The 17,454-nt window shown below is 42.3% G+C and overlaps 1 protein-coding gene across 10 annotated transcripts in view; it reads left to right on the top strand.

Moving 5' to 3' along the window:
• The window catches only part of GPATCH2L (G-patch domain containing 2 like), a 36,717-nt gene extending 29,900 nt beyond the window's left edge, over positions 1 to 6,817 (top strand). For 9 of the 10 annotated variants that reach the window (XM_082761433.1, XM_082761435.1, XM_082761437.1 and 6 more), the window contains one exon: positions 410 to 6,817. In XM_082761433.1, coding sequence (XP_082617559.1) covers positions 410 to 582 — 173 coding nt within the window. In that variant the 3' untranslated portion in view covers positions 583 to 6,817. The remainder of the gene's footprint in view (positions 1 to 409) is intronic. The other variant, XM_082761438.1, reaches the window with a different exon arrangement.
• The last annotated feature ends 10,637 nt before the right edge of the window (positions 6,818 to 17,454 follow it).

Genomic DNA, 17,454 nt, shown 5'->3' on the forward strand with positions numbered 1-17,454 from the left:
GATTTACCACATTGGATGTATGTGGAGGTTCATGGTACCATTGGTATTGGTGGTGACCTATGTTCTCTTCTTTAACTGAGCTTTTCAACCTGAAAATTGTCAAGTTTTCAGACACTTGTTGATTTTCAATAGGAACTCTGACTAAGGGGACTGGTTAGTGGTAGCTTGGAATTCTAAATGTGGGAATCATCAGGGCAAGGATGCTAATGCCCTCAAGAACCTGTCTTTCAAAGAATTTGGAGGGGGCAGAACTTGCAGGAACTCAATCAATAGCACCCTTATATAAGTAATGATATATATGAGGAGTTTGCCATGAAATCACTTGTTCTAACTTGTTTTTTTTTTTTTTTTAATCTCCTTTTCCTATTCTCTTCCTCTGCTCCCCCTTTCCTGCAATTTTATATTTCAGCGACTTTATCTGTGCACACGGATGCTGCAGAGTCAGACCTACCAGCAACAACATCCCTGAGATCCCAGAACTCTGAGTGGACAGGGAAAACACCAGCAGCTGAGAAAGCCACTATTGCTGCCTCCACTAACTTTTTTAAAATGCCGCCAGAGAAGAGCCCCGGATACAGCTAAAAGAAACCATTGCAACTGTAAAAGCTTGCTGGATTTTGGGAGTGTTTGACTCTGGTGTATGTCTTCATCAAACATCTTGTTTGGCAGTAGTGATATCTTCAGTATCGGCACGTGATGCGTGCCGTCATCCAGATAGATCTGCGTGCCCCGCATATCTAAACGATGTTTGTGAATCTGTGTTTAAAAAAAGGTAATCAGTGTTGGGACTGCGGTGACTTTTTAAACTGTTCTTGCTATTGCTGTATTTATTATGCATTCATCTCCTTCCCTGATGCCAGCTCCTATGTGCTGGGTTGTATACAGAATCTTTTGGATTTTCAGATCTTGATCTATATTCATCCATGGACATGTTGCTTATTTACTGCATTTGGCATTTTCTGTGTGAAAGTCCCCCTGCTTTCTCCAAGGCCAGGAAGATTTCTTGGCTGGGGAATTAGGAGGGAATGCTAACGAGATAAAACATGGAACCTGAATTCTGTAGTAGCAGAATGTTTTTAGGCCATGTGTGAATGAACTCAAACTATGTTGCTTCTAGTGAAGCAAATACAGTGCTTGTCCATTCAGAAATTGCCCCAGGCTCACTGACAGCACGGTCCATTTCCTTCTCCCGTCTTCTGAATGTCTTTCATCTTGCTTTGTGTATTGCATGTTCTTTCCTAAATCTCCTACTGGATAAGGATTTGGAAGAACCACTTGGACATAAATGTGCAAGCTGGTGTCATGGAAAGGAACCTGGGCCCTCAAATATCCTTCAAGTATGGTAGAGGTTATATCTAACTTCTGTTTCTCAGTGTTTAACTTCAAAAGAGACTGTCTGCATTTCCCAGGACATTTTCCATCGAAGTTACCATGTAACTGAACAACAACAACAACAAAAAAACATTTGAAGTGTCACTTGTGTTCAAAACCTTCTTGGTACTGATCAGACCATATATGTCTCATGTTCTCACTCCCTTCAAAAAAGCATTGTCTGCTCTATCTGTTGGAGGTGTCTCCACCTGCTGTTGATTGTACTTTACTCTGCAGCATACACAGAAGAGATTCTGTTCTCTTTGTAATGCTTTCACTTGGTCCTCTGTTACCTTCTCTCTCGCAGAATATACGGATAGTGATTTCTCCCCTCTTTTTCATCTATTCATGATCGCATTACATGTACTTTTATTGAGTTACTCTGCCTGGAATTTATTTTGGGCTAAATTTTTAGGATATATACCTGTATAGCACATGTCAAAGGGCCCGTGGCCTCATGGGTTCCCAAGTCCTTTAAAAATAGGACATATTTGTATGCACACAATTACTTTTGTTTTTCTCTCTGGGTGGAGCTTCCAGACAGGGCAACTGAAGCTTGTAAAATTCATTTTGAATGCGAAGGTGCAGTTAGCGCTGTTTTTACTGTTTTTTTTTTGCAGTGTTTTTAGTGGTTTTACAGTGTTTGCCTCTCCCTTATAAATCAAATAGCTGAGGGACAGATTTGATTTCAAAGCTATAAGGTAGTGTTTTATATTTAATTATGTATTAATATGTTAAATGGTCATAACATATACAAAACAAAAAATTGAACAGCTCAGTCTAAATCATGATTGACAAATACAGTTACATTATAGACACACGGCCTGTGTCTGATCCCCTAATACCTACTTATTCTTGGGGAGAGATCCAAATTGGATTTGTATTTCGCAGCCCAAGCAAACTGTCAGATCTGCCCATGCAAATCCCCCTCAAAATATTATTTTGTTTTTAGTGGTACATTTTAGAACTATTTAGAACAGGGAAAGCCTTTTTACCTTGCCAAAGGTGTACAGAGGTCAGTTTGGATTATGGGACAAGCAGCGAAGGCTTTGTGGAATGAGGAGTGTTCCTGTTTTAAAGCAGCCCTTGGATTGTCTTATTTTGTACTTGGAGCACTTGGCTCAGTGATGCTTGAGAGGTAATGGAAGAAGTCTAAACACTTGGAGGGCCTGTGATCTAGAATTTATAAAGAGGAAGGAAACCTGAAAAGTAGGCAATTGTCTGTCTTGTACTTGTGAGCACAGTGAAGGCAATGGTGGTCGCATTCTCCTGACAGCCAGCAAATAAATTTTTGGTTTAGAGCTTTGTAACCCAACTTGCAAGGAGTGGTCCTCTGAAAGAGCATTTGTGCAATTCAGTGTTTATCTCATGAAGGCTCTTCCACAACCTCTCTTGGTTTGAGTCTATTTAATGGACTCATTCCAGTTACCAAGCGTTTAGTTGCAGTTTTAAAATCTGGTCTTCTATGTTCCCCTTTTTTAGAACAATTCTGATACAGCAAGATATATTCTAAGTATTCTTCAGAGCAATACTGTTTCTTTTGTGGTGGCAGGACAGTTTAAAACCTTTACAAGAGGTGTTAGGGAATTGACAGCCTTCATCTCCCTCTTGGGAGGAAGGACACCAGACTTTGCATGATTTTCCTTTGGGGGCAGTGAAAGATAAATTATCATCAGCTTTTCCTATTGAGGTCAGTGGCACTGTTCATCTGAGTAAGCCCTAAGGTTGTAAGCTTCCTAGGAGGTCCTCCTTGCCTTTAAAGGTTGAATGTACCTGTCGTGCTACTGAAGAGTAACTACAGCAGGCCTTGTCTTGATTAATCATGCTTCTGGCTATGGCAGCTTCCTGGAAGTGCTGGGAGACCTAAATTCTTGTAGCTTCCCTGTCTTTCCTATTTCTACACTGGAATCCATTTGTAGGTCAGTCAGGCTCTCAACCAAATTTGATTCTCCTGACTGGCAGACAAGCTATATGAATCACATGTCATGTTTCATCTTGTTCCTCCAGGGTGTTTATCTAAATTCATCTTCATACTCCAGTAGCTTCATTCAGTTTTGAATACTTGCAGCGTTCTTAAATGAATGAACTGGGTTCGTTGCTTCATCTCTTTTCCTCCAAGGCAGGTTCCTTAAACCTGTCCCAGGTACAAGAATCTGCATCTACCTTGGTTGGAATTCAGGAGGATTCTGTCTCCTCAGTCTGTCAAGGTCCCTTTGTATGGTATCCCCGCCCTCTATCATATCAGCAGCTCCCCCTGTCTATGGCATATTTTCCTTCTCTCTTTGAGAGTATGTTCTGTTCTGTTCTCCACATCATTATGAAGATGCTGAACAGCATCGATCCCAGTATTGTCTTCTGAGGCGTGCTTCTCATAACTTGCCACCATGTACACTTCAAACCACTGTTTGTTATTCTTTGAGCCTGACAGTTCAACCCATTTCTCACTGACCTCTCATACTGGGCTGTGTCCAGTCCATAGCTCCCCAATTTGGCTGCGAGGATGCTGTGAGAGACTGCAATGAGAGGCTTGCTGAGGTCCATGTAAGCAGTGCCCACTGCCCTCTGCTCCTTCACAGAGCCTGTCATTTCATCCTAGAAGGCAGTCAGATTAATAGGTATGATTTTCCCTTGTTAAATATGGCTGCCTGTTCCTAGTCACCTTTATGTCCTTTGGATGCTTGGAAATGGCTTCCAGAACTTGCTCCATAAACTTATGAGGGACTGAGGTAAGGTTCACTCGTCTGTTATTCCCCAGGTGGTCCTCAATCCCTTTTTAGAAAGAGGCACAATATACTGCCCTTCTTGCCCCTGTCACATCATGCAGTTTCCCCCAAGTTTTCAAAGATTGTGGAGACCAGCTCATAATGACACTTATGCAAAAAGAATTTTGTGTATGTGTGGCAAGAAGGTGCACATTCAGTGGAAGAGAAAGAGCTGGGAGGAACACATTTAAGTAGCTGTTCTTTGCACGTTTCCAGTAGTTCCAATGAGCTCTAGTGAGGCTTAAGGTCCAGTTTAGTAGGTACTGGAGAGGTGCAAATTAAAAGAATGGTTTTATGATTTTAAGATAAGGTGCAGTAAAGAGCAAAGAAAGCAGCAAAACAATAGTTGGAGAGAAACTCATAAGAGGCTGGGAGTAGTGCTACCGAATGATAGATTAGCTTCGTGATTGTGCTGTGCAGAGGTGTGTCTTGCTACCATTCCTGAATAATGACACTGAGATGGTTAGTGCTGTCCTTCAAATTGCAGAAGCTCATGCTGTTACCTTGCGGATGTTGTGGACAGCTGCTCGGTGGGCAGAGGATGAGAAGGGAAATAGGTGGAGGGGCAGCAGTGAGAGTGATTGTGTGTCTTTTTTAACACTGTAATCCCCCTCTGCACTGAAGAAAGAACATGCTACAAAAAAACCACAACATATGTGCCAGGAATCTGAAAAGAAATTCTGTAAAGTGGATAAGAACTTTGATTTGTTGTCTTCAGGATCAGTTTCTGAACCAGAAAAATTTCAGTGAAACAAAAGTAAAGGCTGCTACCAGTCATTTGTTCAGAAAATGTACTTCAGTAGGGGTATTGGTTATAGAAGTAATACTATTTTAGGGAAATATCAAAGGAGGACAAAATTCTGCTTTCACTGTAATACTGCTTTCTATTCCAGTTTGTGTTTGCATTGGAGACATCCTGCTTTTGTACCTTAAAATGCAGTAAAGTTTCTTAGAGTATAAAACATAAGGGGCTACTTGCTTTACAGAAGGCAAGACAAGATTCTTAAGCCATTAATTTTTACTCAGTACAAGGACAGAGCTTGGCACAGAGAGAGAACGTAACCTCTTAACTATACCAAAGCATCTCATTGTTTAAGGAAGTAAACTGACTCACAGGCAGGTGAGACTGAACTGGCACCAGTTCCTGGAGCCCTCAGTCAGGTAACATACAGACTTGTGTTGTGGAGACATAGGGAACCCTCAGTGTACATCACAATTTTAACGCAGGTAAAATTTCTTCCCAAGTGCAGACCTGGCTGTTAGTGTGACTGTAGCGTGTTGAGAATAGCGTGCCAACTGGCACACCCAGAAAGAGAATTCTTGCACCAACTCAAAGAATTGGTAGAAGTAGAAAATGGACAGGTACAGCTTCATTTATATGAAAGAAAGATGCAAAATACATATATCTGCAGAAAGTAATTGGAAAAAGTATTGCTGACCCCTGCGTGTGTGACCCAGTGTATTCATTGTCTTAAAGCAGAGCTGCCAGTATTATGAGGATGATCAGGGTTTTGCAAAGCTGGCCTCTTTTCCTTGTAACCTCTGAAGGAATGGGATGAACAGCATAAGGAAGGCTGCACTGGGTCAGGCTGAAGGTCTGTCTAGTTTGTATTCTGTCTCACAGTGGCCAGGTCTGGATGTCTAGGGGGTACCTGAGAACAAAGGAATTATATAGCGAGACCTCCCTTTTACACTCTCTCAGCCACAGTGCCAGGTAACAAAAAAGACTTAAACTTTCTCCAAAGCTGGAGAAAGCTTTTGTGAACCTTTTAGCTGTGGTATCCTGCAACTGGATTTAATTATATTTTTAGAAGGACAAGTAATCTGACTTCAGAAGCTTCAAGTAAGGAGTACTCATCTTCCTTAGTTTTTGTTATTAATTGCCCTCCCTATTAGGAAATCGCATCTTCTCTTTTCCTAGATATCATCATCCTGGCGTTTTCTTGTTATGCCTTTTTCCAGCAAGCTTGGGAAGTCCTATTCTTCCTTTACAACTAGGCTTCTTTGTCTTGTATAACTAGCTATACACAGCCAACAAGTACTTGTAATCCATTAACACATGTAAGTCATTATTCATAAGCTTCACACTATAAAACTTGTCATTCAGCCTTTTAATTCCATTCCTGCATGAAAATACCCAGTATTCCACATTCATCTGCATTCAGTTCTAGTGTCTGCACAAAGTATTCTTTACAGAGGCAGGAAATCTTGCTTGCCCATTGCTATTCAGCCTTCATATATTCATGTAACCACACATCATGTTAATCCTTGCTGTCCAGACACTGCTGTAACGCTACCATAACGCTGGTATGGAGGCAGCAGACTCAGTCTAAAGTTCTTATAGCTGCTTTTCAATGCACAGACTCCTAGAAATAATAATCTTTATTATTATTGTTATTATTCTGAAATGCACCATGTTTCTTTAGCTGTATTACAGTGCAATTTTGGACTAAAGGATCTTAATTCAGAATACTTAAGAGCTTAGTCTCTTTGGTTTTATCAGAAGAGGATCAGAGATGCCTTGCCTGTGTAGTAGAAAGTCCCCAATGGAAGTGGAAATACCAAGAAATAAAGCATTTCACATCTTGAGCAGATGGGCATAAAAATAAGCTGGAAGCCACAGTCAGATGAATTCAAGGTAGAAATAGGGTGTGAGGTTTGAACAGTAAGGACAAATTAACCATGGAACAAAGCACTGTGGAAACTGTAGGTTCTTTGTATCTTCAGGCTTTGCTTTAAAGACAGCAGCAGCTTCCTTGAAAGAGTGTTGTAGCCAAATATAAACCACTGAGATAAATATAGAGGCATCTAAAAGGCAACGAATGGTCAATTTTATAGGATTTTCCAGTCACTTTTGTTCAATTTTACTGTCTACATGAAATGAGAGTTGCTTCTGGTTTAGAATCTTGGAGAAGTCTGGCTTTTTTTTTCTACATTGTAGAGATCTGTTGAAAAATGGGAAATCTTTTGGCAAACAGAGAGAAAAACCATGGTGGTGGAAGTTTTATGGTGTTACTAAAAAAATTGTCTTGAAATTTGCATGGGAAGGTGCAAAGATGAGAAAAAAATTACCTCTGCCATCTGAAATGATGCATCATTTCTGCACGCTTGTTGATTTCTGAGCAGTACAATGACATAAAATTGTGCAATGTTGAGACACATGATCACTCAGTGAAAGATGCTCCTTGCTGAGGACTTCCTCGTTCTTGCTGTACTGGCTGCTGTCTCAGGGTGGCATTCACTATGTACAAGCTTAGCTTCAGCAGCTTTGTCTCAGTTCTTTAAATTCAACTGTGTGAACATTGCACTGGAATTGGAGGCAAGTGAAGGAAGAGCATTGGTGGGTTATTACCCTGATAGGATAGTTGCATCTTTCCTCTTTTGTGGCATAAAAAGCTGCCTCTCAGTAGAAGTGTCTCTGTGATGGCCTTTAGCTTTCACTATCACACCAAAAGAGCAAGATGGGAGGTTTCTCCCTGTGGAAGAGTTGTGCTGCAATCACCTGAGAGGAGATGCTGTGACCAGAGGAAGCGCTTTTCTGGGAGTCTATGCTCTAACTTTTGTACTTTTTGTACAACTTTACGGAGCAGCGACCTTGTGGAGTGCAGCTTTGAAATACATCGTGCTATCTTTGTTCCAAAATAGATGTAAGATTTAGTGAAGGAATAGTGCCACGTTCAAATTGTTGCTTAGATCTTTAAGGTCCCTTCCAACCTAACCTATTTTATGAATCAAATCCCAAGCCCTGGATGTAGTATTAATGTCTCATGCCAGCACCTCTTGTTGTCCAGCATGGTGTGTGAGTGCCGTGAGCTGAGACTGGTCTGGCCTGACTTGAGCCCCTAGGCACTGCTGAAGCCTTCAAGTTTTCTTTCAAGTCTGGTGACACCAGACAGTTAGCCAAAGCCTTCAGTTTCAGTCTAGCTTCCTTCTGTCCCAGACAGCTTACCTAGAGAGAGTTCACAAACAGGTCTACTGCTCAAAACCTGTAACAAACCACATTGTACATGTCACAAATGTTGTACGTGGTCATAAGATTTAACTGTTTAATAGACTCTGGATTCGTAGGACTGTTTTGGGGGTAACATGTAAATAAGATTCTTGCTTGTATTATTTTGTCTTAAACATGTATTCTCTGAACAAGGGTCTTGCAGAATCTCTGTTCTGATTATAAAAACTGGAAATAAATCAATTTATGAAAGAATTGTTGTATCTGATACAAAACAAACTGGGTTGAAAGTAGGAGAAGGTACAGTGACATTGAAGAAGATTTACAGAACTGCAATGTCCATAATTTGCATGCTTCCTTGACGGTTTTCTTAAATATAAGCTGTTAGCTGAGGGTCTGTATGAAGTTACTATGCTTTTTTCCTTTGAACTGCAAACTGAAGTCAAGGAGTTCAGGTAACTCACTTATGTCCTTTTTTTTTTTTTTTTTTTTTTTTTTCTTTAATGATTTTGTTTCCCGATTTGTTATGATGTCATCTCTAGGCAATTGTGATGCTCCCTGTTTGGAGTTTGAAAAGATTCCAGAGTTTCTTAAGTAGTCTTTCACTTCCAAGTCACTACTTCAGATCTACCCAGTCCCAAAAAGGATTTCATTTAAATGAGTAGGTCAGTTCCAATTGATATTTTAATGGATATCCGTTTATTTTGCCAACACTAACATCCTTTTAAGATTGATTAGCCTCGTTCTTTTATTTATTTTTTTAACCATGGTAGCAGTGGCTTCAAAGATCAAACGAGCAGTGGACTTTGAATTTTCTTTTGCATGTATTTTCATCCCCAAATTGATAGCTATACATACTTGTGGAAGTAGGGCTCCTTCTACATTAACTGTTCCCACGAATAAATCATGAAAAATTAGAATCCAAGCTGATTGAATGCTTTTAAACAAAGATCAAGATCTTTTTGAAACTACTTCAAGTTGTCAATATTATGTGTGTCCTTTTCATTTGTTTTGTTTTCCAATTTTTAGAAATGTTACCTTTTTTTCTCTCTCATCTGCAAGCCACACCTCTGGGAACTGGGAAGTGTTTCTGGTCGGATGTGCTGATTTTTGTTGGGAGGAAGGTGAAAAGAGCTCTTAAGAACAGATTGTCTTACAGGATGTGCCCCAGTTTGACAAATATGGTGAGCTGTGGGTAACAGTAAAAAATAGTCAGATGCTGTACCTGCATTTTTTCTTTGTAATGAAGCATTTCATTCGATAATTGGGATGTCTTTTTTTTTTTTTTTTTTTTTTTTTTTTTTTTTTTATGCTGACTTTTTTGTTTGTTTTCATATACCCTTAGTTCTACATGCAAAAGCAGGTGGTAACTTCAGTAGCCGGGCTGGCTGTGGGGTCCCATCCAAGTGGTGTTTTTTATCTTCTACTGGTGTTTTCAGACCATGTTTGTTTTATAATTTTCCAGCTCAGAGAATCACCTGAAACTACAAATGAATACAGGTAGACTTACTATGTACTCATGGAGGATTTCACACAGCTAAATAAATGATAGTTCAAATCTAGGAGTACAGAATTTGTTCTCTACCAAAGTCAACTAATTTTTCAGTAATGGCAGTTACTTAATTTTTTTAATGAAAAGTTGTATAAAGTAGTATAGAGAGTTTCAGAAAGCTAAGTGACATTCATTTCATTCAATCCTATTGAAGAGTGACAGGGACATACCTAAAGACGAGAACAAGAGCAGACTTGAGCATACTTTAGTCAGGAGGTGCTGCCATTAGGGAGATGAAACATGGATTTTGCAGAACACCTTTAAAATTGCAATGTATTGGAAGAGCTCTAGTTGGAGAACTCTTCCTGAAAGTTTCACCAACCTTGCCTTAGGAGTCTTCTTCATCCTGCTTCACAACATAGTTTGCAAATGTGTGGATTTCCCCTTCACTCCCCCTTTTCCTGGGGAAACATGCACTCCTGTTTTGAGAAAGCCAGAGGTGAAGATGCTCTTGATGCTGGGCGTTGTGTGGTGAGTGAAAGAAATCCTGTGATTTCTTTCCTGTCTGTCCAGTGTCATCACAAAGGTTGCCTATAAAAATCAGCAGCAAGGCAAGCTTTCATGTGCTTTTTCTCCCTTGCTGGTCCTTTTGGATTCCCGTGGGATGATGTAGGGCTGTCGTGGCCATGCACTCAACCAGCGCAGGGACTGCCATGGGGCTACCCTGGGGCTGGTGGTGTTTCCCATCCTCCTGACCACATCGCTGGGGATGCTGCATGACTGCAAGACACACGCTTCCTGGGTTTCCATTTATTTAGACGTTTAAGCAAAGTGCGTTATTTAACAAAAGAAAGAAAGAAAGAAGTGGAAATTTCATGCTTCCATGGCAAACCAGGCTCCAATTCCATCAATCCTTGTCAGTCTCTTCGGGGTGCCTCCTGCTTGTAGTAGCTTAGACTGTTAATGGGTTTATTTATGTGCTAGGAATTTGGGTATGATTGTCACCCTTATTTTATAGATGAATGCAGAATGAATAAAACAAAAAATAGGGATTATCTCTTGGGAGGTGGGGGGGCCAAGACGAGGTACCAAGGAATGGGCAATTTGGAATGGCTTAATTTGTAACCTTTTGTAGATTCAAATCAATTTCCTACTAAGTTCCACAGCAGCAGTGAGTGCTCAGAGCTTCTGGAAATCCAGCCACAACGTACCAATGAGGTGAGGAGCACTGTGCTCCTCATTGGAGTATCTCTCTTGCTTCTCAGGCATCAGAGAAGTGGCAGGCAGGCATCTCTCCAGGGCTGGTGGTCACTTGTTTTCATCACAATAACTTTGTTTTGACAGTTTCAGTCTTTGTTCTTTCTGTCTTAAGCAGCAGATAGTCAAACCCAATCTCCTTCTTCAGTTCTCGGACTTCTCAGACCTCACCTCCCCAGAGGTGTGTGCTCTGTGCTCTGTATGAGGCTGGAGTTCATAGAAAATAAACTGTGCTCGTTTGATTTGATGTTATTGCAATGCATATGTGCAGAGGGATGAATTAGGATGGCAGTTCATTTCTTTACTTTTGAATATTTGTATCTGTAACCAGAAATGTGTGTATATATATATAAAATTATGCATACATAAGTGTGTGTATATATATATTTATTATACATATATAAAATTTATTTTTAAGCTAGGGATTTTTGGTATCTATTCACTTTGTGCTGGAGCTTTCTTACAGGATATTACAGCTTCCCAAAACATGTTTTCTCTCTGTAAATATCTATGATTCCTAGTTTTGAAATTAATTGGAAAGCAAAGGACAGCCCAAGTGCGTGGTTTCACCGAAGATCTGCTTTGAAATAGGTTGTCCACTATGACTTGAAGAAGAGCAATAGGTAGGTGAAAAATTGGTCTTGAGCAGTTGCACTGCATATACTTTCACCTGAACACCACAGGACGATGTGACTGTTGATACATCCTGCACTGACTCTTCAAGTGTTGCCTTCTGATTCTCACCCCCAAACTCCAAAGCAATGACTATACCGTGCAAAAACCAGCTGTTTTTTAACAAATGGTAGGCTGCCTGTCAGTGCCCAGTTTAGTAGAGAGTTAAAATATGAAAAGTCTTTTTTCATATTTCTGCCATAAGGTCAGAGACCATCTTTGGAACCACAATCAATTATCTGACTGAGCTGTATCAGAAAGCAAAGGGGAAAAGTATTAAGAAAAGCGGCATTAACTTTTGCCAGTCCTGCATTTTGTTCTGTTCTCTACTTTGATTCTCAGGTTTAAATCTTGTAGAGAAATTAACAACTCTTCATTTTTTTTCCCCTTTTCTTTAAAAATGACCAAACAAAAACCCTTCCTGCAAGTTTTTGTAGGGGCAAACTTGCATCCTGCAAGTTTCTTAAAGGGGTCTTACAAAAAGGATGAGGAAGGACTCTTTATTTGGATAGATAATGACAAGACAAGGGGGAATGGTCTTAAACTAAAAGAGGATTCAGATTAGATAGTATGAGGAAATTCTTCACTGTGAGGGTGGTGAGGCACTAGAACAGGTTGCTGAGAGAAGCTGTGGATGCCCCATTCCTGGAGGAGTTCGAGGCCAGGCTGGATGGGGCCTTGGCCAACCTGATCCATTGGGTGGCATCCCTGCCCATGGCAGGGGGTTGGAGTTAGATGATCTTCATAGTCCCTTCCAACCCCAGCCATTCTGTGATTCTTGTGTCAGATGTGGTTCACAGGCTCTGTTCATAGATGAACACCCAATTCCTGATGTAAGCAGATGCCATTAAACTGAAAAATCAGAAATGTCTCAATTTCCTTGAATTTCCACAAATACCATCTTGAGATGGGACAGGTAGCTGCACTTGTGGTATCCTGATTCATGCTATAAAGCATTGTGGACCACATCATCCCTTGCTCACACACTGCACCTTTACACCTGTGCAAGATGGGTACTTTCTGAGCAAAGTGCATGTTTTGCTCTTCAGAGGCATGAGATGACACACAGTGTTGCTGTACACTTTATGCTCTCTCTGCTACTCCCTGTGGGTAAAGAGATGACTGCGCACTGCCATGTGACTCAGATGCAGCTCTGCTGAAACCCACAGATTGATTTTGGGTAAGCTACATCACACCTGTATGTATACTTAAATGTAACTGTGGTACTTGTTCAGGGGAAGGACTCAAATTCTTATCACAGAAAGCTGGGAACTGAAAGCACCGTACCTGGTGTATTCAGAATGTGAGTTCTCTGTCATTCTGCAGGCACCTTGAGTGTTTGGGGTATGGATGAGTACAACTTCTACTGCTTGTCACTGAACTACTGCTGGAAATTGGAATACAGTGTTCCCTGGAGAGCTTGTCTGTCATGGAGCTCAAGAGGTTAATATGTAGTTATGTGATGATACTATAATTTTATATGCATCTGCAGATATGGGTAATAGACATTAAAGTGGGCATTTACATCCTTATTATGGGTCAGTACTTGATGTCATAATAAAAAAGTCACATCAGAAAAGTATGGGATAAAAATCTGATTATGCCCCTTTTGGAGTGTAAATGGCTTTAAAATTCAAATTGTCACCTGATGGGAGGATCAGGAAAGAGTCAGAGCAAGGGCAAAAGGGTGAAGCTGTGAGACACAAGGGGCAGGATAAGGAAGAAAAAGAGAGGCCAGACTAGGCCTTTGCTTGTACAGTTCATATCCATATGAATACTATATCCTATTACTTAGGCTCTTCATGTCATCTCATTAAACCTAAGCTTGAATGAAAGGTGGACTTAGCAATGTGGTGTGAAGGTCAATAGACCTCAGGTCTTCTGTCTTTCCACAGAGTGTAAATCTGGTTGGTGCTGTTGAGCCTGAAATTTCATGTGGCTTAATGCAGGGTGTTCATTTGAAAAACATAACCAAAACTAGTAACAGAGTTTGTAAGGCAAGACAAAAGCTGAAACTCTCTCTTGGTGCTGTCCTCAATAACTCCACCAATAACTATGCAACTACTGGCCCAGACCCGGAGGAGAGGGATGGATACTGAGAGAGAGAAGAGGGCTGTGTAGGTTAAAAACCTAGAAGAACAGTGAGGGCTACAGGAACATGTAGTATGGACTGAATATGCAGGTGGATAGATTAGGACAGTGAGTTCAGCTGCAATGCACTCATCTTGAATGCCTGTGGGAGCTGAAAGCCTACAGCATACAGAAACCTGGAAGAGTGCTGACCTTCCAATTTGCTGCTACTTTCTTATCCAAATACATCCTCCAAAGTCTTCACAGTTGGCTGTACTTTTAAGGTAATTATATTCTTAATTGAAAATAGAGGGTGCAAATGCCATGGGGTGAGGTAAGCAGTTCATCACAGCTGATAGGGGAAGCCTTCTCCTCCCATTCCCACCCCATCATCTTCCCATGCCTGGTTGTGATATCCTTGAACACCTTGGACACCCCTGAGTTGCATCAACCCCCTACCAGGAGACTAACTGGAGGGAACAAAAATACAAACAGCAGGAACAACAACAACAACAAAAAACTTGTTTTCTGCTGGTTTAATCAGTTGATCTGGCTGAACTGATGTGTGTGAGGAGTGCCAGAGGCAACACAAGGCATGAGGACAGGACTGGGCCTTGGGAGGAGGGCAGGCTCCGGGGAAAGGCCTGGGAAAGAAGAGTGTGAAGGAGGGAGACTCACCCAACTGACAGCACCAAGCTTTTAACTTTGGTGCAGTCACTCACAGACTTGTGCCCACTACCCTGTGTTCTCAAGGGATTCAGCAGCTCATGGCAACTCCACACGGTCTAAGGCTGCAAGAGGTGCTTTGCAGGGGCTGTAAAGTCGGATGGAACTGCCTCACCAGGAACTGTGCTCCTCTTCGGGTGTTCTTTATGGGTTTTTACACCATAAAAAGGTAAGATGGGATGTTTCCTGTCAGACAACTGCATATGCTACCTAAAAAAGGGATTATGGCTGGAGGGAGTTTGTCTGCTTTGGAGAATCTGAAGTGTCCTTGAGGTGGATCGCTTCCTGGGGGGTGACTTGCTTATCTGTGTGGAGTAGTGGGCAATGGGGCAAAACGATGAAAACCTCTTGGCATCTCATTGAGCTAAGACGGTGTGTGATGAGAACAGCCCTTCTGGTGAACAAGAATGTTACTAAAGAAGCCTGCTGTCCTCTGCAGCCACTTTCAGTAGAGCCTCAGAGATGTTGTGGCCTGCAAACAGCATGTCCCGCAGTGTCCTGGTGGGAGGTGTATGGCAATCTTCTCAAGAAAACCAGAGGGTCAGGAAAGCTAGAACTTCACAAGGATTGCAGAGCAAATCTGCAGCACGTCCAGAAAGCTTTTGAAGTTGCCTGAGGGCCTTGTATTTCTGTGTCCTTGCACTGGTGGGACACGAGGAAGGCTCCAAGGGGCTGTCCGTTCAGTGGGTCGGTCAGACACCGAGCGGGCTGGTGGCAGTGAGCCGCCGAGCAGGGCCCGTTCAGCAATGAGCAGGTCCTGGGTTGTGAATGGTCACGTCGCTTGGCTCGGGTGGCTTCTGGCTGCTGAGAGAACAGGGATGGAGAACTCTATCCCCCTGTTTGAAATTAGTGTTCATTATTAAATGCTGACAGTGTGTTCCCTCCTCTCATGTATCTGGTCTTTGTTTGTGCGCTGGGTGTTGGCGCAGGCTCCTGTGCTGTAATGTCTTGCATTAGCTGCTGTTGAAAGAAGTCCAGGGAGCAGTGTGAGCAGCTTTGAGGACAACAGGAGGGTGGCTTGGCACAGAAAGAGCAGGAGCAATTCTGAGGGAAGGATAAAAATGATTTTATTTAAGTGGGAGGCTGGCAGGGAGCAAACAGCAATGTGTCCATGCACATCTCTGGGCACACATGCGATGCCAAACTGTTTGATGGGAATAAGGAGCCAGCTAGAGGGTGTAATCGAAGGTGAGCTAGTCATGGAGATGGTTTGGGAGAGGATTCTTTTACCAGAGATGGTATCTTTGGGTGGATAGGTGGTGTTCGAGGTAGGAAGTTTGGGACCTAGAGGAGGAGACTACAGTTGCTGGAGACCATGGAGTAGGGAGACATACATCAATGATAAGAGAACTCGAGCTGTATGTGGAGGAGGAAGAGATAAAAAGCAAAGAGAAGAATGGAAAAACATGAATATAACCTCTAGATCCCTAGCTGGTTTGGATAATAGCATAATAGGAGTGAAGGACAAGAGAATGACCTCTGGCCCTCCCATGGGGGAGAGAAGATTGATTCCATTGAGCACAGGTTGTGTACACAGCACTTAGAAGGTCTGAGGGGCAATATCTAGCTTAAATACTAAGGCATGTGCAATGGCTGCAATGCTGCAGCAGTGTGTGGGACACTGAGCAGCTGGCCCTTTTGGAGGTCTGGTCTTCCACCTGTCTGTAGAGAGAACTCGAAGTATGGATCAGGAAATGGTGCACCAGGATGCATACAGTTTGGTTACAAGAAGGCAGCATCTTGAGAGCAATTTGCCACCTGCAGCCCATCTGCTCAGAATGGCTGTAAGGATTTTAAGATCAGAAATAAAAATAAAGGGAGTCAGTTGTTCTTTCTCAAAGGCCTGGATACCACCTTTCCAGCTTCTCTTCTTCTCCTGTCCTTTCTTCAATAAAGAAGTGAAACATTCACTGGGAATAATTAATGCAGCTTCCTGGAGCATTACTTGAGTAAAGGACTTGGTATGTTCCTTGATGCAGTGGGAGTGGACAGGGAAGGGTGTCATGAGGCCAGATTTGTCTCTGTTGGATGCTCTCAGTCACTGTTCGCCTGTGGCCTGACCGGTCACAGGCTGCCTGTGCCTGTCCAAGCCACATTCCCAGGACACAAGTGGCTTCAGGGGCTGCACCAGCTAGGGCTTTGATGTTCTCTGGACTCCAGGAGAGGAGTGGGATGAGCAGGATTCTCAGGTATTTATTCATGGCTGGGGTCTGCTGTGTGTGACTGCCTCTCTGTGCATTGCCATTTCATCCTGTCAATAATCTGGTGGAGCTTCTGCAAGCATTTCTCCAGAAATCTTTAACAGCACCAATGGCTGCTGCTAGTTATTTTAGGTATTTTGGATACATAGCTCTGGTAATCCAGAGCTCGCTTGTTGGAGCAAATTGAGGTCATCGCCACCAGAAGGATGCTCTGCTCCGGTCACTGCTCATCTAGCCCACTTGGAGTGAGCATCTTTATCTTTTCCCATCTCTTGCTTAGTCTTTCCTGGTTTTTCCATTCCTCTGATGTTGCTGTGCCACCGCTCCTCTCCCACAGCCCACGTTCAGGTGTGGCTGCTTAAAAGCAATCACTGTCAACATTTGTCATTAATCTGTTTCCATTTTTATTTATAAAAGAAAGAGAGAGAGAGAGAACGGAACAGCAGCAGTAGCAGGGCAATTGCAGATGAATAATGAAAGGATTCATCATAGCCATACCAGGATATATATATTTTTTGCAGCCAAGCGAGACGGATTCCCATCACAGCTCGGGGACTCGTTCCACACAACCACTCATCTTTCATGCTGGGGGGAAGGGAAAGGTGGAGACAGTATCATTATGGATGTAACGGGGCTCTGAAGTGACTGGTCAAGGTTGCTGCTTCAGTCACAAGGAAGCTGCTTACAGGAATTTTCTCTCCACCATGTATTGCTGCCTGGTGAGGCGGCTGCCTCCTACAGCAGGCTGCCACCTGAGAAAGGGAGGGAGGATTAAGGCTGGTTAATGGGGAAACTCGCTAAGTGCTCACTAAGGAAGGACAAGATGGCCAGAGAGGAAATAACAGGAGTGAGAAACTTGTCTTGGAACGAGGGACACGCTGATCATTCTTTCGCACCTTTGTGTCTCTAGAGCCCTCCCTCACATTCACGGTCATATCAACAACCAGCTTTCAG

Source organism: Aythya marila (genome assembly GCF_965140915.1).
Source record: "Aythya marila genome assembly, chromosome: 5".
Classification (NCBI taxonomy): domain Eukaryota; kingdom Metazoa; phylum Chordata; class Aves; order Anseriformes; family Anatidae; genus Aythya; species Aythya marila.